The 27113-nt window shown below is 42.9% G+C and overlaps 2 protein-coding genes across 6 annotated transcripts in view; one reads left to right on the top strand and one right to left on the bottom strand.

Moving 5' to 3' along the window:
* Nucleotides 1-1615: 1615 nt before the first annotated feature.
* Nucleotides 1616-16798, bottom strand: LCMT1 (leucine carboxyl methyltransferase 1). Its single transcript, XM_084295858.1, has 11 exons — nucleotides 16648-16798; nucleotides 16077-16168; nucleotides 15332-15453; nucleotides 14852-14928; nucleotides 14141-14202; nucleotides 8434-8536; nucleotides 6846-6966; nucleotides 5968-6069; nucleotides 5462-5553; nucleotides 3808-3905; nucleotides 1616-2546 (listed from the first exon to the last, which is right to left on the bottom strand). Exons 1-11 carry the CDS (start codon nucleotides 16743-16745, stop codon nucleotides 2524-2526), a joined length of 990 nt encoding a protein of 329 aa, XP_084151984.1. The 5' UTR covers nucleotides 16746-16798; the 3' UTR covers nucleotides 1616-2523.
* Nucleotides 16799-17125: 327 nt separating this feature from the next.
* The window catches only part of ARHGAP17 (Rho GTPase activating protein 17), a 41647-nt gene continuing 31659 nt past the window's right edge, over nucleotides 17126-27113 (top strand). For 3 of the 5 annotated variants that reach the window (XM_084296133.1, XM_084296131.1, XM_084296132.1), the window contains exon 1: nucleotides 17126-17268. In XM_084296133.1, coding sequence (XP_084152259.1) covers nucleotides 17216-17268 — 53 coding nt within the window. In that variant the 5' untranslated portion in view covers nucleotides 17126-17215. The remainder of the gene's footprint in view (nucleotides 17269-27113) is intronic. The other 2 variants (XM_084296134.1, XM_084296130.1) reach the window with 1 other exon arrangement.

Below are 27113 nucleotides of genomic sequence, written 5' to 3'. Positions count from 1 at the left end.
TCTGGAAATACAGCAGAATTGACTGAGATTGAGGTTCTTTTTTACCTTTTCTAAAGCCTGTATCTCAGCCTAGAAGCATGCCATTGCCTTTTTGTCATTGTCCCATTAGAGTTTTCAAGCCCTTTCAGTTGTCATTCTCTGAAACAAAACCAGAACACCACAGAGGGAGGACAAAGGTTTTTCCGTAGGGAACGTTTTCAATTTTTATGCTGAGTAGTAACTGCAGATATAATTTTGCACTGGCAGTGTTTCAAATGACATTTTATTCATACAATTTTGCCCTTGTGACTCTGATACTCCTGTCTTTTGGTAGTATCAGTGAACCGTACCCAAATTAAGGTTTCAGTACTCACTCGTGGATCTTTAGAGGCCAGTTTCTGTCACCAACCTTCTGAAGGGGCAAGCAGCAAGAAAGCAGTTGCATGCTGGTATTCTTCCCCATGCCTGATGAGTATCTACCCTTTGCACAGCCACACAGAGTCAGGAGAAACTGTATACTGAAAACGGGCATGGAGCCACAGCGCTTTTATCATTTCCCAGGTCTCTGGCAAAGACGCTACATTTAGCTAGGCAGTAAGTTTGAAGGACTCAGATGGAATTGAGACAGATTCATAGATGCTTGTCAAATTTAGTTCCTTGGATTCGCGTTAGTATGATAGAGCACATGGACACACACAGAGAAAGATTAAAAATCTCTAAGTAACAAGAGTGTAAAACCAGAATGCAAAACAAAAACAAAACAAACAAACAAACAAAAAAAACAAACAGAAGCTGCAGGCCATTAAATGCAGCAGGCTAACTGCCCCCTGCTTCACAATGAACAGGCTCAGCAAGTCTACTGTTCCAATCTAGACAGCAGGCAACTGCAATGGAAAACCATCAATGGCAAATTTTAGTCTCTGGCTGTAGCTTCTGTGTAAAAGAAGGAACTTTGATGGCAAGGTGCAAAAATGAGTCACACCTTTCTGGTCTCCTGCATCTGCAAAGAGAAAGGGTCAACACTAACACAGACCAAGACAGCCTGCACATGCCTCTCAGCAGAAGGGCACAGCTAAGCCCAAATGTAGAAAGTGCAGACGTAAGCATACTATTACGATTGTTATCTTGAAAGCAAAAGTTTTTAAGTTCCTTTCATTGCTGCACAGAGGATCCATCTCTTCCCTTTGAGGAACACTTAGCAAAGACCAAGCAGAGCAAATACTGTATTTCTGAGCCTTGTCATTTACGAAATCAGCTTGATACCAACATTACAGCAGGCAGCCTGTAGCTACTAGTGACTAAAATTGGTACTTGACTGTGAGAGGAGGGCAGCAAAGTAAAGGCCATTTCTTTTCCTACTTCTGTTTCTCCGAAATTGACTCTCACTTCTAAGAAGTGTTTAGTTTTTCTGGAATCTCAGTAACCTCGTTCCCTAGTCCAAACCCGTATCAACTATTTCCAAAGCCAGACACTTGTATACTACAGGAATTCACACAGCATACAGCATACTGAAATGGCTGCTTATGCTTGCAGCTACTTTTTAAAATAAAATACCCTTGTTGAGGCATTTGGCAAAGGAAAAACAATCACTAAAATAGAAATGAATAGGTAATTTTTGAGTAAGACAGTAGACAAATTATAAATATTAAACATTTATTATTTTTCTCATCAGAAGGTTGCAAGATTCAATTCCAAACAATAGGGCAGGTTTGTTTGTTCTGTTGCTGCTGGAATTTTCTTTTAAGGGGAAAGAAAGAAGAATGAGACACTGGTGTAAAGATACTGCCAGAAGCAGTTCAAATGTAGATTAATTTCTTTCTTACCATTACAATTCCCATGCTGACCTGCCAAGCTAAGTCTTAACCAGTTAAATAAAGTCTGCTTTACCAGTTTCTTGTACATCACTGAACAAGAAGCATGGTCCCTTTTCTTCTTCTTTTTCCTTTCCCCTACAAAAAGGGACCAAATATAATGACAGCCTCGTAGCAACAATAAAAGCCTGGAGAAAGCTAATAGGGTAACACTTCATAAAAGTTAAACCTGAACAGAATGAAAATGAACAAAAATTAACTTTCATTATCAGCCGTGCACAGTGCAAAGAGGTATCCAGTAATGCAGCTCACCAACTTTATTTTTTTCAGCTTCCTGTCACAAATACAATTTACACATCCACAAAAAGGTGAAAGAGGGGAATAACGTAATCCAAGAACACTTTACTTTCAGTTTTAAACTAAGGAAGGTGAGCTTTTAAACAGGAATTACTGACATACAAAAGTCTGTCATTAAGAGATATCCAGGAATGGGAAGTGAGTCTTGCCTCATAACAATTGCTCACAATGGGCCAAAAAAAAATTGTTAAAACTACCAAAAGCCAACAGGAGAGTCAACATGAGCAGCACCAGTCGTTTTCTTTACTGGCACTGCTTACACAGATGAGCAGACTGGACTTGGCACATGCAGAGTCCCATCTTTTCTGTGATCTTGTCTCAAGCAGAAGGCAGTAGCTGCGGCTTCTGGGCCCACGGCTTCCTTCGAGCAAGTACATTAGAAGGTGATATCTGCAAGACCTAAAAGAAAAAGAAAGGGTGGGGGCGTAGGAGGAGAAACAACTGTTTATACCTATATCACCCATATTTCACTATTAAGATAGATGCAGAAAGGATGCTTTGAGGTTTGTTTTGGTTTTAAAACAAATACTAAAGATTTGGTGTCAGGAAAATAAATTAGCAATCAAGTTGATCTGCAATTTTTAACTTTTTTTCATAGCAATTCAGCAGTTGATTTGAATAAGCCAGTCTGAAGGAGCACTGAGGTTATCTGTGGCAGAAAGAGCAACACAGACTGTTGACAGAAGTAAGAGTCTGCTCATGGAATTAAGAAGAGAAAGCTGGGGCAAGTACCATTAATGAGGGCAATGAGTTCACACTGGATAAAGAAAAAGTGCTTTAGACTGAGGCATGCCCAGGCATTACATATTTGATTGAGATTTGCTTTTTCTGACTTCTAAGATACGCTGCGCCATTTAAGCTCAGTTCACAATATTGCCCTAAATACTTCTTTAATCACAGCAAAGAATAATGCTGCAGGTCCCAGGGATGCTGGCTACTATGAGTGGGTGAATTTGTCGTGCTTAGCTCCTCTAGAAATAAGTCCCTTCATAGCAATCAGAAAACAACGGAAAATTGTGCATTTCTGTAACGCAATACTGACAAAGTTGTAGGATTCAGGTCAGCTGAAGCTACCACAAGCTAGCATCTCTGTTACAGCAACAGCAATGGGATATTGCAGATCTCGCTTTACCAGCTTTAAAAACCAAAGGAACATCTAAAAGAGCTAATAACTTCAAGGGGAATTTCTTCTCCCAGGGTGGAACACTTAAGCCTTAGATGGATGTAATGGGGACAGTGCAGAAGACTGGACTAAGTAGCAGAAAATTATTTTTATGTTGTCAGGACACCGTGATTTTATATACTGTGTGCCCATATGGTACTTCACGTTCATAGGATTTGTAATCCTTTCAATTAGCACTGATAGTATAAAGCAGGCAGTTATTTAAAGTAACCCATACGGCATCTTTCAGTATAAAAATTCAAACTCCCCTGTACTGAACAGGCTTGAGTTAGGCAATTTAGATGCCTATACAAACCCTCAGAAGACAGTGGAGAAACAGTCCTTTGTCACCACCTAGGAGGTGTTCACAGCCCCAGAGAAGCAGAACCCATTCCAGCTACAGGATACTTGTATGATACATCTGATGGATATAGTCCCCGTCTTTCCATGTAAGATTTCATTGTGAAGGGTCAACTTCTAGATCTTGGAGAGCATTACCCAGGTTACTGCTGTCTTTTGAGGCCCAGCAGATGCAGTAGTGCTGCATTAGTTGTTCAAACAGTTCCTTTTCATCTAGGAATTCAAGTTCTTCTATTCTGTGGGAACAAAAAACCTCTGATTTAAACTGGAGTCTCAGGGCAGTTTTTAATGTACACTTCTTCACCCCAGAGAATTGAAAGGCATAGCCAATACAGCAGTTATCTTTACAGTAAAATAAACATATTTGTTCATAATGAAGATACCACCACTGCTGGGCTTTGTTGTCAATGTATGAAACAATGAGACGTTTTTAACTTCTAATCCCAGGAATTTAATGTTCCAGGATTAATCTGTGTGATTTCTCTGGAATACTAGCATTTCTCTTCTAACCCCTTTTACTACATGTATCTGGTCTTGCTGGATTTATGTAGATGGTATTTACAGACTAATGGAATGAGATGCATCTTTAGCAAAGGATAACAGCTAACAGTTGAAGATAGTATTTTCTCCACACAATCACAACAAGCCCATATTATGTCTTGGTGAGTGATGGGTACACCAATGCAGTTCCTAACAACTCTCCCACATGAGCTCATGACAAAACACAAACCAAATGGTACATATAAGATGTGAGGATTTTTTCTCCCTAAAATGGTCCCTACCAAGGATTCTTCATCTTTTAATGTTTTCTACTTCACCAAAGCGAGAAAACCTCTCCCAAGCTGTCCTTGATTTCAAGAGTTTAACATGGCGTGCTCCTCTCTGTGTCACTGTAGATTAGCCTAGCATCATAATTCCTATTTAAACAAACTATGATTTTCAGTTTTACCTGTTCAGTTCCATAATTTGAGAAATCCTTTTACATAAATATTTATTTTGACCAAGGGGAGTTGCTTAGCTAATTCAAACGACAGGTAATGAACTGCTCATAGCAATTCACATTTCACCTTACATACCTAAAATGTTACTCACTAAAAAAAATCCCCCTTCTTAGCATTTCTTTAATGCAAGAAAATAACAAAATCAATGCAGACTACTGACCAGTGCAAGCAGCCTTTACTTATACCCACTCTGTACTCAGCCGTGTACAGACCCAGCAATCTAGCTCATGAACATGATATGAAAAGGAAGGAAGAACAAAACTGGCCATTTTCCACCCACTTGTAGCAGAAAAAAAAAATAAATGGTAAGTAATCTTACGTAGGCCTACAAGACTGGAGCAAACACATGGATGTCATCTCCGCCTTGGGGACATGAAAAGTGGATGCCTGTTCCGAATGTATCCTAGGACTCCGCCTCACCCATCTGGTGTTGTGGAGGCTGGATGTTCACAAGAAACATCCTGGGTACTGTAAAAACACAGCACTTCTGTAGCATCTTTTATCTGCAAATTTCTGTCATGAGATGCTTTATACCTCACCGAAATAAATCATTACCACTGGCAGTCTACTCCTTGCAGAGATAACCCTCTGGATTATTTGTGTTGCTCTAGGCGTTATCCTTAAGACTCTGCAGAAACCTCAGACTCGGACATGTTCTGCCTAACTAGCCAGCATCTGCACACAGCTACCCTCTGATATATGAGGGGATCCCATACTACATATTGACATAAAGTATTTTGGAAATGGCATGTGAAGATGACTTTTGGCTGCAAGCGAGCTATCAGCAATACCTTTTGACGTCAGCCTGTGGCAACGAGCTGTACACTTTCATCATATCAATGGCATGTGCATTTTCCCAGCCATTTAACAGCAATCGTTCCCTCTGTAAAATAAACAAGGAGGACAGTTTTTAGAAGATTCGAGGACATGATACCAGAAAAGTTTTTCCCCTTAAGGATTTTGTAGGGCAGCTACTTGACCTGTTCTTTGAAGAGCTGTTACAGCCTTTTCTAAGCATCTGCTGCTAACCTCTACTGAGAGGGCAGTGGGCTAGATAGAGCTGTGCTCTGATCTACTCCAGTTTTTGTACGATTGCAGAAGCTAAGTGGTTATCTAGCAACCATAACATTAATAGCAGGGAATCACTGTAAAGCAGATGGAAAAGGGTTTCCTGCAGGTAGCAGTTGCCCCACCCCAAACCTGCTTCAGTCACTGCTCTGACCCTTATAGCGTACACAGAACTTGCAGACAAAGTAAATTTGTTATCAAATACACCCAGAGCTCTGTGCTCTATTACCTGAGCTTCTAAGGATCTGCAGACTTCCACTCCAGCCAGGTTACACTGTCGTCTCTGCAAGTTCTCAATCATGATCTGTCCAAACCGATCCGTCATATTCACCTCAGGTAGAGAATGAGACAAAAGTGTTCCCCCTTCCGAAAAGAACGTAATCGCAATGAAAAGCAATAACTTGGTTAAACTCTCTAATTGTCTGTCATAAAATGCACAGGATAACTTAAAAGTAGATTTCACATTCTTACACTAGGTCTCATTTCCCCCAGCCACAACCTCCTCAGCTATGTCATGTTTACCACTGAGTGCTGGTTTAATGATAACAATACTACTTCCCCTGTGGGTACAGGGACCACGCACTGAACACTAACTCTGCTTTAAGTTGTTCACAACCTGGTTTAACTCCCTAGCAGTAACTTACAATATGGAAGATCCTGTTACTAACTCCTACAGCTACCTAGTTCCCTCCAGGCAGCATCTTACTTGCACACAGAAAAGTTAAGTTCATGCTGACATGATTTTTGCTCCCCTTTGCCAAACACGAGAGGTGATTATCTAATGCTATGAACTCATTGCCAATATTCAGCATCATTTCATTTAGCTCTGACTTATCTAAACTGATATTCTATGGTTTCACCCACATACAGATCAAGCCTAGCTCTTTTAGTTCAATATAGTCCAGCAAATCACCTTTCAGAATAGTTGTGTATTCATTACAATGAGATAACAGGTTGGCAACACACCACACATTAACACAGAACTTCAGCAGAACCTGTTGTCTATAGAAAAGGATATGGACAACCCATTTCACAAGCAGAACTCCCACTCCTGAGAACAATTTTAATGTCAATAATGCTGTTCAAAAAATGCCATTTTTGTTTTACCTGCTCATAATTTATAAACATCGCCACTGGAAAAGTGCTTGCTGCCCATTTTAAGAGATTTGCAGATTGTTGAGGTGTCATGTAAACCAGCACACACTCTGCTATCAGAAGCGTCGGCAAACTTTAAAACAAAAAACAAATCACTCCTAGCAAAAGAACAAGAATTATTGGCAAGTAATTTCATGCCCCCCGCATTCTTAAAAGAGCTCCACTATTATGAACTAGACATTTAAGACTGGATGAAATCACTTCATCAGTTTGACTAGAACTGGATTTTCCAGCAGCCAACGAATTAATCACAGGGGACTCCCCTGGTTCCAGAACTGAGATATTAAGAAACATCTCTTTTAAGTGAGCCATGCAATGAACACAGAAGAATGTGTATCCTGTAATCGATCTCTGAACAGTGATAGCAGGAAATGAAGTGCATATTAAAAATCATTTTGAAGAAGAACCATACCCTATAGACACAATCCATGCAATTTTAACAGATCAGCAAAATTAGGATTAAAGTACAAATAGAAAAAAAGAGTTTCTCTCTTCAAAAAAGTTTTAAGAGCTATAATTAGACAAATTTGTTTGATATAAGTAAAAAAAAAAAAAAGCTTCATGTGCTAACACCGATCAAAATGCAATCTGTAGTTTGCACTTTGTCTCTTTTTTCCATCCACAAGAAACAAACAAACAACAAAATAAAATAAAATCCACACCACCAAAATAGACATCTACGGGAGTAATTTCTCTTGGAATTGGTATTTTCTTTTATTTGTTAAAATGAGCAGGAAGAAGAAAAGTCACTAGAAGCAGGAGAAATTCCACAAGGAGCAGCAATACAGACAAGCAAGATAAGATTTCAGAAGATGAAAATGTAAAGATTTAAATGGCAGTTTGATGCATTCTGCTTTCCCATATGCTCTCTCCCACCCATCCAGATAGCCGCTATTTATATATATCTTATATTTGAAAGGTATGTCCATCATCTGCTTTAAAAACTTAAATCCTGGCCGTTTCAGAAGCCTAATGCTTGAACAATAAAATGCTAGACATTAGTTTCCAGAGTTAAGTTCTCAAAAGACTCCATAGCAATCCCTTTACCAAAAGGTCTAGGGAACAATACATGTTTTAAGCGGAGGCAATAGAAAATAATTACAAAGATAAAACTCTAAAAAATAATTCTTCGTTTTTCCAGCTAAGCTCCTAGAAATCTTGACTCATGCCTGTAACAATAGGGCTGGAAGACCTAGGTACTGATCTAGGTACTCCCATAAGTCATCTTTAAAAAAAAAATACCACTGAATCAATAAAAACTCCACCCTTAAAAAAACAATTCATGATATTTTGATACATAGGTGATGAAAACACTGTTTGCAGGAGAGACTACAGAAGGAACAACTCTGCAGTAGTTCAGTTAGGCTGCATGAGGTGTCTGCACAATTCCTTCTGCTCAAAGGGCTCAGGAAAAGGTAACCATGGAAATAGCATAATGAGAACTGGATGCAGATACCGTATGCCCAAGCCTGACTTTACTCTCACCAGTCTGCTTCCATAAGCTCTCATCAAAAAAACAGTAACAATAAAGAAACCTTACTGTACGTCCAGGTTATGTTTCTTTAGCTTTTCCTCCAGATCTGATGAGAAACGAAGATCTGCTCCTACTATGGAATAACGACTGGAGTCTAGGCTGTGAGAATCTGCAAGTTCAAAATTTGGAAACCAACAGTTACAAATAAGAGGTATGCTGAAATTATAAATTAAAATATTCATCAACATATGAATACGAAGTGAAAGTTTGATCTGTTATACCTAATAATTAACTGAAAACTCTTCTTTTAAAAACATTAATTTCCCTCATACCAGATTATTGTGGTTTTCAGCTTGTGTTATACGAGCATCAGACTCTGCCAAACACCTAATCTTCTACTCTGCAGCCACTACAATGCAGATAGGATAACCTATCCGTTACCATGGTTTCAAGGAAAGCAGAGAGGAAAAAAGAGTGAAGATTAAATGCAGGGGTTTTTGCTTTCTTTTTAGAGTCTTTTTAAATGACCCAATAGACTTTTTACTTCCTTCACTAATTTCTGAAAAACTAGACTAATAATGTTTCAAAAATTAACAAGAGATATATAAACTAACAACACATATGTTATATAACATCTATGGGTATCAGACATGTTTGGGGGCCAAAAAAGTTAGTTCAGACTTCTCGTATGGTCTAGCAATGGTATTACATGCGAGGAGTCAAATTAGAAAAGATATTCTGAGATGTAAATGTTCAGCCCAGGATACAGCAATGAGCAAGCTTTGATAAAGGTTTCCCAACACAAAGGGGGAAATAATAGTAAAGCCAGAAGACGCTTGCTATGCTAGCAAAGCTGTAAGGAAGCCAGCGGCAACATGAGTATCTTGCTATCAGTTATTGTGACAACCAGTTGCAATCAACCCAACTATATAAACCCAGCCCGCAGGAAAGCACTTCACAAGTCCAATATCTAACCCACTCCTAAAGAAGCAAGGTTCTGTTGGAACGTGATAGATTGCTCTTTCGTGTTTTAGCTTTAACTCAAGAGCTGTACTACCGGAGCGAAGATGTGAGGACAGAATAGCAAGCCACTTTCCCTTCCTGCTGTTCGGATGTCCAAGCAAACAGTAAAATAAGAAAGCTAAACAGTAGGGAGAGAAACACCACCAAAAAACCAACAAGAACAGAGTTTGAAGCGGTCTTGTAACGGACAGCCAGCATCCATCTGCAGAAGCTGTCACTTGCTCTGGCACAGCTCTGCCTGGGAACCTGTGGCAGAGACACAGCTCTCGAATGGCAGTACAGGAACAGATGTCAAGAGCTGGGTGAAAGCTCAAAAAAAACCCAAAAAAACAGCACACAAAAGCTTTCCTCAAGGGTTATTTGGCTCAGTGGACATATTCGTTAAACCTTAAATCAGAGTATACTTCATGCTTGGCTATGTCTTTAAGAATGCACAGGACTCTCAGCAGCAGAAATTTATAAAAAGTGAAGAAAGCTGATGAGGAACGGATTCTCTTCTTCTCTTCAAAAGTGTTTTACTCCAAATGCAATCACTTTTCTTCTGTTTCCAGTATCTGGGCTGCCTAGTTCTTCTCTGGTCCATTCAAACAGAACATACTTGTTTCTCCACACATTTCCCTGCCAACTTCCCTCAACTCTCCATTGATGGCTGTTGGCAAACACAACCACAGATGAAAACCGAGGCAGAGCTGCACACACATCATACAAAAGTTGATACAATTGCTAAAAATTGTTCATTTGAAACACATCTGACAGCACCTCATTAAATATCTCCATAATTCATGTATGTCAACATTTATGATCAATACTTTTGGAGGAAATCTTTTTGGAGGAAGGATAAGAAATTTGCACAAGTCTATTTCAAAATGCAAAAAGAGAGGTGGAAAAAAAAACATTTGAGGAAAAAGTTTCAGTCAAGCCTTTTCTAAAATTCCATGTAAGATTTTTCTACCAGCTTCTACCTTTGGCCTATAAATGGCACAACAAATATCCCTTTATATATAAAGCCAGAGATGAAGAGATCAAATTTAAGTAGGCAAAATCCTTCAACATTTTAAAATTGAACTGAGAACTGCTCCAGCATTTCACACCCAGATAGCACTCGCTTATTGCGAGGCAATGAAAGCTGATGATAGCTGGAATTGCTGTTGTTCCCAGCCTGGAGGCCAAAAGTCGGAGCATGGTCATAAATGCCCCAGAAAATAACGTGATCCTACTTCACGGTCATTGGCATCAATTTCTACTTCAGCATATGGCTTGATGCTCTAAATATGAACATTTGCAGATATGCTGCTACCCTGAACAAGTAGCATTGGTGCAAATGTATGTTACAATAGCTGCCTACGTACAGAGCAGCTGAAAGAGGAAAAAAACACTTCAGTAGTACAGTCATGTGGTCGTCACTGATTTTTTTCTTATGAGCAAGTTTCTTTTTAAGTGAATCAAACTTTTGGTGTTTAAAAGAAAGACATTTTTCTTACGGTAACCTCACTCCTCTGAAGGCGCCTCCTACAGCGAGCTCCCTGCAGATGAGGGAGATAAAACTCCCCCCAGCACTGGAACCCAGCCCATCAGTCCAACACGGGCTCCTCTCAGCCTCTGGGCATACTCCTATCATCTGTGCCTCACGCACAACACATTTGGCTCTGACCATACCAATTGCATGTCTATTTTCTGTGATTTTTGCGATGAAAGTAACAAAACAAGTGGTTTGAATTAGATGTCACTACAGCTATTGAACAGTAGCACGATTTGCTTATATTTACCTTTTGACCTCACTACAATAAAGTTGCCCTTTACAGAAACATGCTACCAGCAAATAAATGTCCTGTTTTATGGTGGCCCTCAGACACTCACTCCCTATCTTTATTTGCCTACTGAAGCAGCATTATAGAATCACAGGAGCACAAAGCACAGCACTTACGATGCAAGAATTCATTTTTCTTTCCTTAATCTTTTCCCAGATTACTCTCAAATAACTTTTCCTGAAGATTTTTCTAAGAGACAGCATGCAGGATACCATTCAGTCAAACAGCTTTCTTCACGTTCATTTTGATGCTAAGGTATCTCTGCAGCTTTACAACAAACCGTTCTGCGGAATCACAAGCACGAATGACACACTGTTTGTTTCACTTCGGTTGTTTGTAACTACAATGTCAAAAGAGGGTATGTATCAAAACACAAAGAAATGTAGCCTGTCCTGCAAGAGCAGGATCATCCTCAACACAAGGCATGCAAATCACCAAGACAGCAACACCCCTGATGTTTGTGTTGGGTCACAAGCGAAGCTGGACATGTAGGAAAAAGCAAGTTAAAACAACTCCCAAGCTGGACAAGACAGGGTTCAGAAAGAGTTTGAGCGACACAAAGGTAATAGTTCACTGAAACATAATTGGCACCTGCAAGGCAGCAAAATGTGGAGTACTAACTTTCTGACACCCACAACAGCATCATAAACCAGATAGAATCACTGAACTTTGAAAACAATTTAACCTGATACTGCCACAGCAATGTCAAATTACTGCACAAATTCACTGCTTTCCCCGGGAGATCTGACATTCCCTCAGAAACGGCAAAGCTGTTCAATGACAAGTGTCATCTTGTTGCATTCAAGGGCAGAGGCAACAAGTATCTATCCCCGAATTGCAACCTTGCTGCCACTTCTTTGTAAAAACATCAAGGAGAGAACAAATGTTGCCCTGAAGCCAAAAAAGCACTAGGCTCCATGAAATGAAAACGTTTAGTGTGAGGGGAAAAGCAGTAAGAACAAGAGTCATGTCAGTGGATATTACAGCATCTCAAGAAATGAATTCCAAAGCTTCTGAAATTATTCCTTGTGCACAAGAGACAGTGGTGTGGATCTGATTTACAAGGGAAAAGGGGAAAAAAAAAAGAAAAAAAGAACCAATCACCAAACCCAAGTTTCCAAACTCCTGAGCAATTTCACCAGCTGAAGTGCCCCTTCATTAAGCCCTGTTTGCCCATCACAACCATCCTGACAGTTACGACTCCCAGAACAGTTATTCTAACAGCCGCATAAGGTCACACTTTGTCAAGTTCCTTTAGAGCTGTAAAAAAAATCTTTAGGACCAGTCAAGATTCATCTGACTGATTTGTCTGCTCATTCTACACCCTCTTCTGGTGTTAGTTCCATGTGAAGCAGTTCCATTAATGCCTCCTTGAGTGAAATCCCAGTGGGAACTCTTAATCTCATCTGTGGTTCCTGAGTGCCAGACCAAGCTGGCATTCCACAGAAGACTTTCACCATCTCCAAATATACGCAGATGCTGTGCTACAACCCAAAGGTCACACCATGGTAGCACCTCCACCAACCTGGTTACACCAAAATTCCTACTCTAAAGCATTTAATGCCCAGCACTGCGAAAGAACAAGGACAACTTTAGAGAAATAAGCCGCTCCAGTAGGTTCACAACTGCAGTGACCTGTTAATTAGAAGCTTCTGATTGCAATACCCTGCTGCAACTTGGTAACGTAGCAGTAGTTTTGCTGTATGAGAGGCATCTACAGAGCTATTCAGTAACACAAACGCTATCAAACCTTTCTGATTAGCTTCGTATTAACGCCTTTTTAAGAGTACTTATGCAGCATATCTCATTGTATCACACACTTAAAAGGTCTCCCACTGAAATACAATGGTACTTAGAAGCCCTTTTTCTGAGATGGTGCATTGGGCTTTCATCTTTTGAAACCTGAATGAACAACAGAGAATCCTAATATTTAAATGACATCTGAAGTTTTGGTAAGTTACAGCTCTCTAATATGCAGCAATAAAATGTTCATGGTATGCATAAATATGCAGTTTAGTCAGCATGTGGCAGTGCTCTTGATCAAAGTTCAAGCACTAAACAAGCCTTGGGGTGAGCACCTACAGCGTGCCACTGGCAGCATGAGCACAACTTCTCACTCTCTCTTTAGAGGGCTCCTTCAAGCCCTCCAGCCTCTCAGCTAGGGCTGTGCCTATTAAAAGCACTTGTAGATTTCACCATAACAGGAAACACGAGACTGCTAGCTCTGTTTTAGAGTGACACCTGCTAATGTAAACTAGCTGGCATTATAGATGCAGCTAATTACTGCTCCTCCTAAGTGGTCCAAAAGAAGCTACAGTGCAGTATCTGCAATTTGGGCACTGAAAACACAACTCAACAGAATCCATTTTTTTTCCCGCAAATTTAAATTATAATCTTGACACAAACCTAATGTGGCTGTAAGCCAAGACAGTAGAAGGATATAACACCAACTGAGTGTAATATCCTCTTATTTAAATACCGAAGTATAACAAGTGGTACTGGCTCCTGCAAATTGACTTTGTAGGCTGTATTACTTCTGTGAAGACAGCTAAATGTAAAGACTTGTGCTCTTAACAAGATGGAAAACACGAGGAAAGCACTGAGATATTTTAATCCAGTATATCTGACCATCAGTAGCATTCTTCCTTTTCCATGACAGAGAAGAAAATGTAACTTAAGCGACATATAAAAGAGAAAAAAAAAAAACAAAAAGCAAAACTTTCCGGCAGAATAAAACCTTTTCAAGAGAAGACATTTCTAACATGACACAGAGCAAATGGGCAGGATTCTATAAGAAAAGAAAAAAGCCTCTTTTCCCTCCCAATTCTCTGTCCAAACAGCATTTCAAGCATTAAAAGCCTACCCACATATCAGAACAAAGTGATCAGAAAAGTTTTTAAAGTGCTGCAGTACATTGCTGACTTATTTTAAAGATGACTCACCTATTAGAAGAGAGTCCCCTGAATGGGATTCTATAATTGGTTTTGACAGGGGAGGTTTTGATCTGTGGGAAGAAGGAAGAAGCATCTCTGAGCAGTTAGGCTTGTTTAACTCTGCTTCCAATTTTTTTTTATATATTTTTTTAAACACGTGTTAAAAAAAAGACAGACAAGAGAATACCTCTGCCCTCTACTGGAAATAAAAATGCCTGCAGGTTGGACTTGCAGTTGAGTTTTATAACCAACAATTCTTACAGTTCTGAGGTACTCTTTCAAGAGAAATCCAGACACTCAAAGTATCTCCACAAGCTCTAATTTATTCATTCAAACAGAATATTCAGGCACAATACCAGCTATACTATCTAACTGAATATGCAATCCTGAAAATTTACTATGTATTCAGTATTAATAGGAGAGACTTAATAGCCTGTAATCATCCTGAGGTTTGCCCTGCCCCACTACATTTTACACAATTAAGAATGAAGTCTGTTTGCCTTCCTAAAGTTTCCACTGAGCAACTTCTCCAAATTGAAACGGCAGTAGAGCAGTCTCACGTATGACTTGCCTGCACAATCAAACCTTTGTTATGAACCCCGGAGTGTGAAGAGTTCCTCGGAAGAGAGGTGAAATAATTAAAACGTATAGCTTTCAATTCATGAAATTTGGCTAAATTATAACCAGTTTCACATTGGTAAATGTGAGCATTATACTTACTTGATATTATGTATTTTTCTTGCAACTATCATTGGGAAATCCACTTCAAAATATTTTCTAGGGAGAAGATTTTCATCCTGAGAATTGGAGTAATACCATAGAATTAGGGCCATTCACATTTCACATGCACACGATAAAAGGTTACAGGACAAGGAAAGTGAAATCCTAGCCTTAAAGAGGACAGCAAAACATTTAAGTTCATGCTCTGTTCCCTGGAAGTCCTCTAGAGGTCAGCTTCATGTCACATGCTTTTGGGTGAAAACCAGTGAAAACGGCATCTCCTCACCAGCTGCAGTTTAAAGATACCTAAACTAATTCTAAGCTAAAAACTGAGGCAAACTAGCCAGGGCAGTCTGCAGACACACACACCTCCACATTGTGCTGCAGAATGCAGCACTGATAAGCCCTCAGAGAAGTGCTTCAAATATCCACACAAATCTTTGTCTTCAGCTGAGTTCATTACTCTCAGCTATCGCTTACCTTTAATCTCCAGAAGAGGGTATCCATGCCAGCACCAAGATTCACAATTTGACAGTTGCATTCTGTTTTCTTTAGAAAGGCCTTAAGCAGATAACTGACCCCATGAACACGAGCATAATAACCTGTTAAAAATATATATTTATATATATATTTAAAAAATAAATATATTAACTACTATTTTAATATAATACTAGATGCTTAACAATGAGATTTTTAGGTAACTTTAGAAACTGTTAACTCTTTTTCTTTCTTTCTTTCTTTTTCCTCCAAAAAAGGTGTTTCTTATGAAGAATAATACACTCTTTAAAATACCTAAGGGGTTCGTTCTTTTCCCCCTACTAACTAAACCAGATGCATAGAAAAAATGTAATTCCTTGGGTAAAGGAATAACAGACCAGAAGAATTCAAGCTGTTGCGCACATTGAACTTTTGCAGAGGCCAGAGCTGACACACGCTGCTGTCCTGGGTCAAGTCAATATTTTTGATTGCTTTGTACAGCCTGTTGCACATTAATTAAGAGACACTCCATTCAGAATAGGGAAAGCAAAAGATAACAACTTTGATTAAAAGAAAAATGACTGTAAGGTCAGGCACTGTATGCAATTTTACTGTGCAGGGTACTTGTCTCATTCTTTTATGTATATCGTGTGCTCCATACATGCAATATATGGAAATTTAGTTTGACGCTCTTCAAGGCCAGATAAAAATACATTTGTATTATCTCTGTGTTTATATGCCCACTTGCCTCTATTGATTTCGGGTGCTTTTCTTTCTTTGGCTTGTCTCACAAAACACTGGATGTAGGGGTCCTCCCAGTAGCCAACACTTACAGCAAACCTGTCCGATAAAGAAAAAAAAAAAAAAAAAAAAGAAAAAGAACATTTCCATTAAGTTACAGGACGCCAAGCTAAAACATTTCGGCTGCTGCCACATTAAACAAGCCGCTTTCCAAGGGCCTTTACCCTGATGGACTCCCATGGGCGACCCCCAAACCTCGAGCGGTTCCCCCGAACAACCGGGCCCCGCCTGGCTGGGGTCTCCCAGCCCTCAGGTCCCCCCGCTGTGCTGCCGCCCCCGCTGCCGTTCACCCGGGGGGGTCACCACCGTGACACCGGGGGCCGCCCTCAGCCGAGCTCAGCACCCCGGGGGGCTCCCCCAGCAGCAGCGGGGCACGGCCAGGCCCGCAGGCCCAGCTCCGAGACCCCGTAGTGTGCGGACCAGGCCCTGCCTCACCCCCGGGACGGCTCCGGGGGGCTCCGAGCGGCTCCGTTCCCCCCCCTCAGGCCCCGCACCCCCCGTCCCGGCCCGCCCCGTACCTCTTGCAGACGGACGCGTCCTCGCACGTTCCCCGGACGGCCTCGTCCGCCTCGTCGGGGCCGGCGGCGGGGAGGGGGCCGCGGGCAGCGGCCGCCATGGAGGGCTCGAGGCGAGGCGGGCCCCCCTGCCGGCCCCTGCCGCCGCCGCCGCCCGGTGCGGCCCGCCCCCCGCCGCCTCTCATTGGTCGGCTCCGCAGAGCGGCACGCCCGAGCTCGGGGAGCCCCGTCGCGATTGGCCCACGGCCGCGCCCATCTCCAGCGCACCCAATGGGAGAGCGCGGGCTGCTCGGCCCCGCCCAGGAAATGGCTGCGTGCCTCAAGGGAAGCCGGGAGTTGTAGTCTTTACGAGCGTGGAGGGGGGGCGTGGCGGCCATCCGGGCTCCGGGGCTGTCCCGGTGCCGGGGCGGGGGGGCGGGACCGGAAGCGGCGGCGGGTTCCGGTGTGGGCGGGGCGGGGCGGGCGGCGCCGCAAGCAGGGCGGAGGAGGCCGGGGCCGGGGCCGGAGCCGGGCGGCGGCGGCGGCGGCGGAGCGCGGTGAGGGGCCCGGGGGGGCCGGGGCGGCCGCCGCCATGAAGAAGCAATTCAACCGCATGAAGCAGCTGGCCAACCAGACCGTCGGCAGGTGGGCACCGGGGGGCACCGGGGGGCGCGCCGGGGGGCTCGGATCGGCCGGGCCGGGCCGCGCGGGGCCGCCCCGCTGACGGCAGCGCCGGGTCCCGGCCGCGGTTGGGCCCCGCCGAGGGGCAGCGGGCACCGGGCGGGCTGCGGAGGGGCCCGAGCGGGGCCTGGCGGGGAGGGGAGGGCTGGGGGGGGGGACCGGGATCAGGAGCGGGCCCGGGGCTGCCTCTCGGCTGGGCTCGCTGCCGGCCGCCCGCGCCGTGCGCTTCCTCCCTGCCCTTCGTGACTTTCGCTTCCTTTGTTCCCGCTGCTCACGGGGCTGTTTCGATCCGCGCCGAGGGGGCTGCGGGGGGGGGACGAAAATACCCGAGGTCCCGTCAGAGCGGCTGCCGCCAGCCTCGGGATGGCGGGGCCTTGGGAAGCCTTCGGGAGCAGAGCCGGGCTTTCCCCCGGGTAGAGCAGGGCTCTGGAGTTATTCTTCAGGCCTCCAGAAACTTCTCAGATTGTAAGGAAAACTTAATCCCAAAGCGTGTACTTTCAGGGTATTCGAGTTCATGCTTTCACATCTCTCCTCCAGTAATCCATTTAATACTATGCTTATCTTCTTTGGAGTCTATCTGGATGTAAAAGACAAGGGTGTCAGCTAATAATGGCAAAGTAGCAGGTTTTATTAGGGCATTTGTTTTGCTATAAGGTAGGATATAACTTCCAAACCAATCCTGTGTTCTTTCATTCCTATCTCACGTAGAGTTTTCTTTGTAAATTAGTACACTTTAAAATCATTGGAGTGATTACTGGAGTTCCTGCTTGTGCGTGTTGGGCCATAGCTCCAAATCCCAAGTGGAATTTCTGGTAATCTGTGTTGTACCGAGTCGGATAAACATCTCGGGCTACTTCTTACCTCAGGGGGAAAAGAAGAATTAAATCTGGAGCAGTGTTTATAGTCGTGTTTGCGTTGGGAGCAGAAGCTCCAACCTTCGTTACGACCTTTGGCTGCCGTGGTTGAGCAGTGTCTGCTGTGAGGATCCCCGCAAGACGCGGCCGTCGCTCGTTTCCCAGCTGAGATTCCCGGGGTGTGGCCGTCTGCGTGCGTGGGGACTGCTCCGTGCCAGGCAGGCTGCTGGGGTGTTAGCAGCCTGTGCCTGGAACGGCAAAGTTCTCTGGTTTTGTTAAAATACAAACAACTACCTGAAATAGTTTTTCATTAAAAGTTATCCCTAATGATACCGACTCATTTGTTTTCATACACTTAACGTTAATAGTTTCAATTCAATTTAAACCACGTTTCTCCTTTTTCCTGTTGGCATTAAATGCTGGCACATCCGTATCAGGTCTCTGTCTAATTACAAAGTGTTTTTTAATAAACTGTCTTAAGAGTGTTCATTTAGCAGTATAGATTCTTTACCCAAGAACATACAAGCTTTTCTTTGAATTAAACAGAAGTGAGAAGGCTGTAAAGAATGAGGAGTATCTTAAAGTTTTGACCAGTACTTGTTGCCTCTTTTGCATATAGATTGCGTGCAAAAGTCTGTAAGTGGTTTGAATCGACCCGATTGCCCTTTGTAGGGGTTTGCCTGCTGTAGTCTTATTGATGTACTTCTTACTCTTGTTGCTGACCTGAATATTTGTGTCTTTCCAAGTTAAAGAAAAACTCTTATGTAATTTAAATGAGTTTGACTTCCGTAAATCTGTAAATTCTGTAGCATTGAAAAAAAAATTGCTGTGTGCTTTTTATCTGTTTTTTTTTTTTTTTTGTGTCTAGGTGTAGTTGAGTGAAAGCGAACTGCCTTCAGGTGCGCGGTGTCTTTATGAGAGGTGTTGGGACGGTCGCAGCTGGCTGTTTCTTGAGGCTGATACGTATCGCGTTGCTGTAACTTGCTGGTTAGCCATATGCTGAACACCATGAGACTAATGCTCTGTCAGAAGCATTACACTGGTCAGGTAAATCTCTTGAAGAGATGTGGTCAGCTTTTTAGGACCCTGTTCACCCTTGGGAAGCCCAGTTGACGAGTGGGCTGCCCCACCGGACAAGCAGCGCTTGCAGCAGCGGGTCTGGCAGCTGTGCTGAGGGTCCCATCCCTTCACCTCTGCTGGCTCACCTGTGGCACTCGAGGCTGTGGTGCAGAGTGCTCCCTGCCATTTACCGTGTGTGTCACATCCACCCATCTGTGTCATCTGCTGCCTCCTTGGGTGACCTTTGGCTCTTGTTTTTTGTGGTGGTGTATCAGACAGGGGTGTGTTCTTCTGCTCTTTTCCTCACTCGTTCTGAACTTTTTTCCCCAAAACTGGGGACAGGCGTGTGACGGTGAGGTCAGCACACCCATAGCTATTTTCTTTTTAATGAAGCAATGTTTAAATCTAGAGTAGTTAAGGGCCTATTCTGTTGAGCTGGCCACGTGTATGAGTGATACAACCTTTCTTATGGTCAGCTTGTGAAGGCTGGCGTGCTTTGCCTACAGCTGTACCACGTGTTTGTGACTTGGGATCAGTGGAAAGTAACTCCTTAGCTGAAGAAGAAGGAATAAGAAAAGGTGGTCAGGAGCTTTGCTAAAGCAGAGGAATGGCATTTCTGAGAGCCTGTGAGTCTGCATGGTCAGAATTATATGGCATTATGAAATACACGTAAGAAACTAAAGAGGGGATTAGTTAATTGGAGCAGGATTCCCCAATAATTAGTAGATGTGGTGTTAAATACTCTGCAGCAATTATCTTGTGGACATTGCTGGATGCCTTCAACAAGAGCAGTATTCAATCTGCCACTGAGTACTTTATTTTTTTTGACAGGTCCTCTGTAAATGATGCTGCTGTAGAAGCAAGGTCTGGTTAACCCCTGAAGTGAAATATCAATTGCTTGTCCATACAAATAAACATGGAGGAAAGGGGAAGATCGAACAGGATGTTTTGCCTTCCCTTGAAAACTGGCAGTTCAAGTGCTGGTCCCTCGGGTGCTGTCGGCTGGGGTCAGCCGGTGGCAGTTGTGGAGACAGCGCCCGAGGTGGGACCAGGCAGCTGCCCCACTGCCTCTGTCGGGACGTGGCACCCAAACCTCTGTGGGGTATTCTGACCTGGAGCAGGCGAGTGACCCCTTTCATAAATGGTTAATCTCGGTGGGAGTGTGGCACTTCGCATGTCATCACAAAGCATCTTGTGTCTGATAAGAGAGGATTCAAAAGAAGTGGGACCAAGAGCAGAGCAGGGGAGCGGAGGCATAGCTCACCTGGCAATCATTAGTTCCAGAGGAGCTGAGTTAATGTATCAGAATAAAGAGACATTCAAAGCCCTTAGTGAGGCTTCAAGGATAAGAGGGATGGGGAAAAAAAAAAAAAAAAAAGAATAACAACCTTCATTCTGAATTTCAGGTGGCCAGTGATTCCTTAGAGGCTATGTGCTGAGATAGCTTTTAATGGAATGTAGGTATTAAGTCCTCCAAAACTTTATCTGCGTTGAAGTCCAAGCCCGTGCTGACCAAGAAGGGTTCTGTCCACACGTGTTTCAGGCGTGCTTTGCCTGGGCTGAGCACTTTGTGAGGGGCACATCATGGGACGCGTTCTGCTTGCTGCCTTGCAGCTTTGCAGAGATGAGGTGCCCTGCCTGGCCCGCTCGCACCTTTCCTTTGGGTGCCTTGGAAGCAGGTAGGCATTGTAGCAGGTCAGCTGTGTATCAGGTTCAGAAATAACAACGGATTATATTGTGTGTGGTGTCACTGAGGGAATTCATCTATCCAAGTCTTACAGTTTTTGTACTCTAATAAATTCTGAACGGAGACAGATTTTGATTAGAAGCTCGGGAAGTATTCTAGTTCTCTAACAAAAATAAATGCTCAGAAGTACTGTCATTAAAGGCTTTCAAATGATACACTAATAAGCATTGGAGCTACGTAGGCAAGTAATTTTTATGAGAAATGAGTCCATGGAGGAGTTTGTGTCATGCTGTTTAGTTACAGAAAAAAAGGTTGGTAATTAATGACACTTGTTAGACTGTCTAATAATTCTATGCAAGTTAGGCTTTTGTGCCTCTGGGGACCTAACTATTAATGTTCCCATCAATTTCTTTTTTCATCTTTTAGTGTACCGTACAGATTAAAAATTATTCCAGCCAACTGGTTTGCAAAGCTTAGATCTGTGAAGTCAGGTAGGATCAGGACTGCTAGGTGGACACACTTGTCTTTACCAGGAGGGATCCTTTATCTGCCTCGCAGGCTGTTAGGCTAATTTAAACCAGGGAGCAGCAGTTTGGACTAATTAAAGTCTAAAAGAGGCCACAAACAGCCTTAGATCTTTTTTTAGTCAAAAAGTCAGCTTACCGTAGCTTCTTAACAAGTTTTACTGTTTGAGTACGTCTTGCGTGCAGAGTTTTTTCCATGCCTTGTACACATGACATTGCTGCGACTCAGCAGCAGTATTTGCACGTATCTTTTAATAGCTCGTGCTGTGCATGAAAGGTACCATAGTAAACTATATTTAGCAGCTCTTCAAACCCCTTGGCAATCTGTATGTTGGAATTGGCATTAGTGTGGCACAACACTAAAGCAAGTTAAGTTAAAATAACTTCAGTGATTGTGTGTAGCACGGAGCAGCTTGCTTTTGATATGTATAGGGGGAGATCTGGAAACTGATAATTTATAGTCATTCATCATGGAAAAACTGGGTGGTCTGAGTTATTTTTCCCCCATATTATTATTGTCTATCGTTTCTGGTCTTATTTTTTTCAGAATTCTATGAATTAGGGCACTTTTTACATCTTGGTCTTCTACTGATAGCACTTTGCAAACTAATTTTTTTAAAACTGTGGTAAAATGAGTTTGCTCATCTCTGAATCTAAAGCACTTCAGTATAACATGAACCTTACAAAGCTATTTAAAATAAAATCAAATTGTTTTACATATGTGTAAAAAAAAAAAAAAAAAAAACCTTATGAATCTGACCCCCTATTCTGGCCCACCCAAGCATCCTTTAAAAAAAATTTAGTATGATAAACTTCATTTACTGAAGTGCTTGTCATTGGTAAACATATTTGAAAAAATGGTAAACAACATTAAAATATGCCTGTGTGCAAGGGGAAAATTTTGCTTTGTGCTTGGTCTTGTAGGTTAGCCTTTGTCTACATCAGAGTACTCATGAAAAGAAAAAGAAAATCCTCGTTTCAGTGTTTACAACAGTCATCGCAAACATTTCCTGTTTATCTCCAAATGAAGTTTGAGGTCTCTGTAATTAGAAAATTCACTTAAGATTCTTCTAGAAGGAAGATTAATTCAATGACAGGTTTAAAGAGTCTGAGGAGATTGGTTTAGGGAATGTCTGTTTTCCTGAACACGTGCAGGCTTTCAGAGCTCGTGTAGCTAATTGTCAAGGGCTGATTGAAATGAACTGCATGCAAATGCTAAAGCACTTGTCTACTAACAGCAGAAGGAGTGCGTTATCTAAAAACCTGTGTGTTGGTGGAGTCTGGCTGTGGAATAGGCAGAGCGAGGAGGCAGTGAGCAGCGCAGTCGGGAGCACAGCTGCTGCAGCTTTGTGCTGCCTCTTCACCGCTTCGTACGTGCAGCACTGGGAAGCACCACTTCAGGTAGAATTTCTCAATCTGAGATGTCCACAAACAAACAGCTAACGGCCCCCTTAGCACTGCTTCTCAGCCTAAGCTATATCAACAAACGTTGCGTGGTATCGACATATTTATCTATTTCCTGCACCCCTAAGGTAAAGCTTACGCAATCTATGCGCTGTGCAGCTCATAAATCTTTTTTAATAGTGCAAACTTCCAATTACAGAAAAATGTGCAGCTAGTATGTTTTCAGCGTGGGTCTGCTCACTGTTGTACTTAGCAGTGTATTTGCAACTTCCATTAATGCGGCAACAAGTGGAATAGTTTATGGACATAAACTGTGTTCAAGCTGTCAGTTTTGTTTGTCCATCTGTTAATCTCATTAATCCGCATACCCTTCAAAGCAGAGTTGCTAAAGCCAAAGGAAAAACGGCCTGAATTTGCCTGCATTGAGGACTCAGTAGTGGCTTCCTTCAGTGCAGTTGTGTCCCAGCGGACTGCTGGTGAGTTCTCAAAGGCTGAGCACCTGCTCCTGGGACCCCATCTCACAGTCGGAAGACAAGAGTGTGTATATTTTGACCTCTATCTCAATTCCTCAGGGACTGAGAAGATCCCGTGTTGGTCTGAAGAATTAGTTAAAAATCACTGCGATTAGAAACTGTTAATCATGCACCTTGCCACTCAGCAGCAGTTGTCCAGTGTCTGAAGCCTTACTCCTAGGCGTTGTGGTGTGGTGCTTTCCAGCAGGCCGGTGCGTTTGGCTGCCCAGATTCTTCCTGTTGTGCCTGCCGTGCTCCCTAAGGGCAGCAGCAGGTTTCCACTCAATGAGCACTCGCTCACTCTCAGCTAAAAAAGCGTCGTCACTTGTGATCAGATTCCAGACTACACGAAAGCTCAGGAATGACACGGCTGGGCTATGTCTGGCTTCCCCAGCGGCCGGGAGCAGAGGAGCAGGGAGGAAGGCAGGGCTCGGGCAGATGTCCCACCTGTCCCCTCAGCCTGCTGCTGGCTGCTCACGTGTAGCTCAGGTAGGGTCTGGCAGTGCTGGGCTGGCTTTGTTCCGTGCGTTGGCTGTGCCATCCTTGCTATTGTAGGGCTCCAGCTTCCCTGCTTCTCTGAAAGGCCACATTTTTAAATTTCAGCTATTCAATTTCACTTTAAGCTTTTCACGTGGGAGGGAAAAGCATTTCTCCATGCCTGCGATCCATAAGAATGAACTTCTGGACGAGTTATCTATTTTTCAGAACAGCGGGTGTTTCCAGTACAGGTACAGCTTCAGTTATTTTGTTTTCCCCTAGTAAAGGCAGAAAAGGCCTTTCAAACCTTTATATAACCTTTTTGATAAAGTCTGCTTTGTATTAGACCTGTTCAGTTTTGTTGACTTGAAGATATCTGAATAAGGTTTTGTGCCTTCTAGCAGAGAACTAGCTAAAGCCTGCTGGCTAGAAGAAAGAAAGTATTACATAACTGGCAGGCTTGCCTGATGACTGCTGAGTGGGCAATGTGTAAAATTCTTCAGATTTTTGCTGCAGAGAAAGAAATTAAAGGACTCCAAGCTGAGGGATTTGAAAAATATTAGTTGTCCTCTTGCGTGCCTCTAGCTGCATGCTCTCATCTCCTTTGGCTCTGGCTGTTGTACTGCTGCTTGCTGAAACAGATGAGAAGACTGATAAAATATTAACAATAAAAGGCAGACACACACATGCCACGGGATCTGTTCTAGCTGAATTACCTCGGGCTTTTCTGTTCTGCCACGTGAGTGCCCGTCGGGTCAGGGATGCACAGCGAGGGAGAGCAGAGCACACACCCAAGGAAAGCACAGTCTTACGCTGCCTTAAAATGATGAATAAAATCTAGTTCTTTCGGTGTGTCTGTTTTTCTGGTTGTTTCACCAGGCTTTGGAGGATCTAGGAGAGTGAAAATGATTTTGCCAAGCCTGTCACGCTGTGCTTGTGTCACAGTATGTTAAGCGGAGCCTGCGGCATCGTCCTGTGCCCGTGCAGCCACCTGGGCGAGGTGCTGTAGGGAACCAGAGGAGAGGATGGGTTGTGCAGGGGTGGCAGGTGTGTCTGAGACATCCTAAAATAGTACTGATTTAAGCTGCTAAAATAGCTAGAAGTGACCTAATGAGCTGCTTCCACGTGATGCTGTAATGCGATATGCTTGGGATTTAGGAAAGCAAATGTATTTCTCGATACTTGTATAGTATTTTTAGGTTCACTAGTGATAACGGATCTGTAAGCAGAACTGTTCTTTAGACTGGAGGACACTATTAGCACATAATGAAAAGCCAAGTATGTATGGTCTTTTTAGGGTATAGTTAAATAAAAAAATGTCAGTGAGTTAGATGTTCTCTAATATCCTGCACAGTGTTGACCAAAAAAACCAACGCATTTTGTAGCTTGTTGGAGTTAGCAGCTGCACATCTTAGTGCTCTGGGAGAACCTCCAGCCCTTCGCGTTGGGCCTTACGTAGCGCGTCCCTCAGCTGTGCCCCGTGTGCCATGGAGAGCTCCGGTCTGAAACCCGTGGGAGTTTAACAGCGCGAGCCAAATTGGGGAGGTTGTGGCTGACCTCCTGTAAGTCAGAACCGAAGAGCTTCGCAGCAGTCGGTGATGACGTAGCGAGTGGTTTTACCAGAGCAGTGTGTGTGTGATCGCCTCCTTGTTCAGGCTGCTTGCCTGCTCGCCCTCCCGTCTTGCAAGCACGGCTGAACCTGATCCTCAGCGCGGTGCTGTGCTGAAAGCAGCGCTGGATGTCCAGGCAAGAGACAAAGAGGGAACGTACAAGTATCTTTTTTTTATCTGTAACATTGCTTCCTTGGCTGAATTAAAATATTTTGACTGAAATGTGTTCCTTAGGAACCAAATGTTTGAGTTTGTAGTCATTATGCCATTGCTGATAAAAGCACGTTAGAATCATGGTGCATCTTACGCTTGGACAGTCCTGCTGTCTCAACAGGAAGCTAGCTTTCATAAATACGAGCCAGCTGGGTGAGGTCACAAGTTCTTCTCTCGAGTGAGGAGGAGCCTTTTTTTCCTTGACACGGATTGTTTTCTGGTGCAGTTAATTGCATTGCAAAATGACAGGAACATCCTGGAGTGACTGCAGCAGAGTGACTCAAGGAGCTGAGGAATCTGCAGAACTGACTGTGCAAAATACCTGAATCAATTTTAAATAGCAAGAGTCTGTAAAGGAGCTCTTTCATCTGTCTTGCAAGTTGTCCTGCACCAGAAATCACTTGACAGAGAGTTTTGTATAAATATGCTCTTTGTCCATATTGCAAGTTTCTCAGGATCCTAACAACACTTCCAGAGTGAAAATTAATACAAGAAAAGCTGATAACTTCTACATCTGACAGTTGCACAGAGAAGATGCGGAGAAAACTGTAAATGAGTTGAGGTTGACCTGTTATTTAGAAGATAAGTTGCTGTGCGTGCAGATCTGAGAGTTATGGCTGTTACAGGGATTTGAAAGGAACAACAATTCGATGCCAACTTTTTTTGACATAAATGAACCAGTTACCAAGCAGTACACAAGAAATACTAATCCAACTGATTAAAAATTACTTTTCTGTATGAAAATACTAGCTTTTGATCCTACCTTCATTTTCTACAGAACGTAGAAACGTGTGAGCTAAGCTGTTGCAGCGTCTCTTTCAGTTGAACATTTAGCTGGTTTGTCCTGCCGTAAGCCGATTTCCCCTGCAGATTAAGTGTTCTGATCTGTCCCTGGTTTTTGTGGGAATGGAACACAAGGGTAAAGTAATCCTGGTTTTGTAACAGGAAGTCCAAGTGTGCGCTGAAGTGTTAATAAACCTTTACTGGGCTATTAGAGGCTCATATTTCAGTCAGAAATCTGGTGATAGAGTTAACTTTCAGTTTCACGATAGAACACCAAAAACATGGTGTGCAACACGTGGCAGAGTGGTAATGGCACGGTTCTCCATGTTACACACATTAATCTGGCCTTGTATATCCCGTATCCAAGCAACAGAAAAACAGACTTGTGTATCCAGCGTTGTAAAACCCAGTAATTGGATGAGTAGTCTCAATTGCAGGCTAACCAGCGGAGACTCAGCTCAGTTAGAAGCTGGTTTTCCTGTTGGTGAAACATAATAAAGGGTTTGGCTGTTAATTGTTAATCAGAAAATCAGTGCAAAGGCTTCACTGCGAAATGGTGGACGTAGAGTAATCCCTACTTTGTGACTGTCCTGCTAGTCAGTCGTATGAAGTTGCAGGTCGACCTTAGACTTTTTTTTTTTTTTAACTGTTATTTCAATGCTTCCCGCTCCTTTTTGCATTTTTAC

The sequence above is a fragment of the Netta rufina genome, assembly GCF_964035555.1.
Source record: "Netta rufina genome assembly, chromosome: 15".
Lineage (NCBI taxonomy): Eukaryota > Metazoa > Chordata > Aves > Anseriformes > Anatidae > Netta > Netta rufina.
This window is presented reverse-complemented; position numbering and strand designations above follow the sequence as displayed.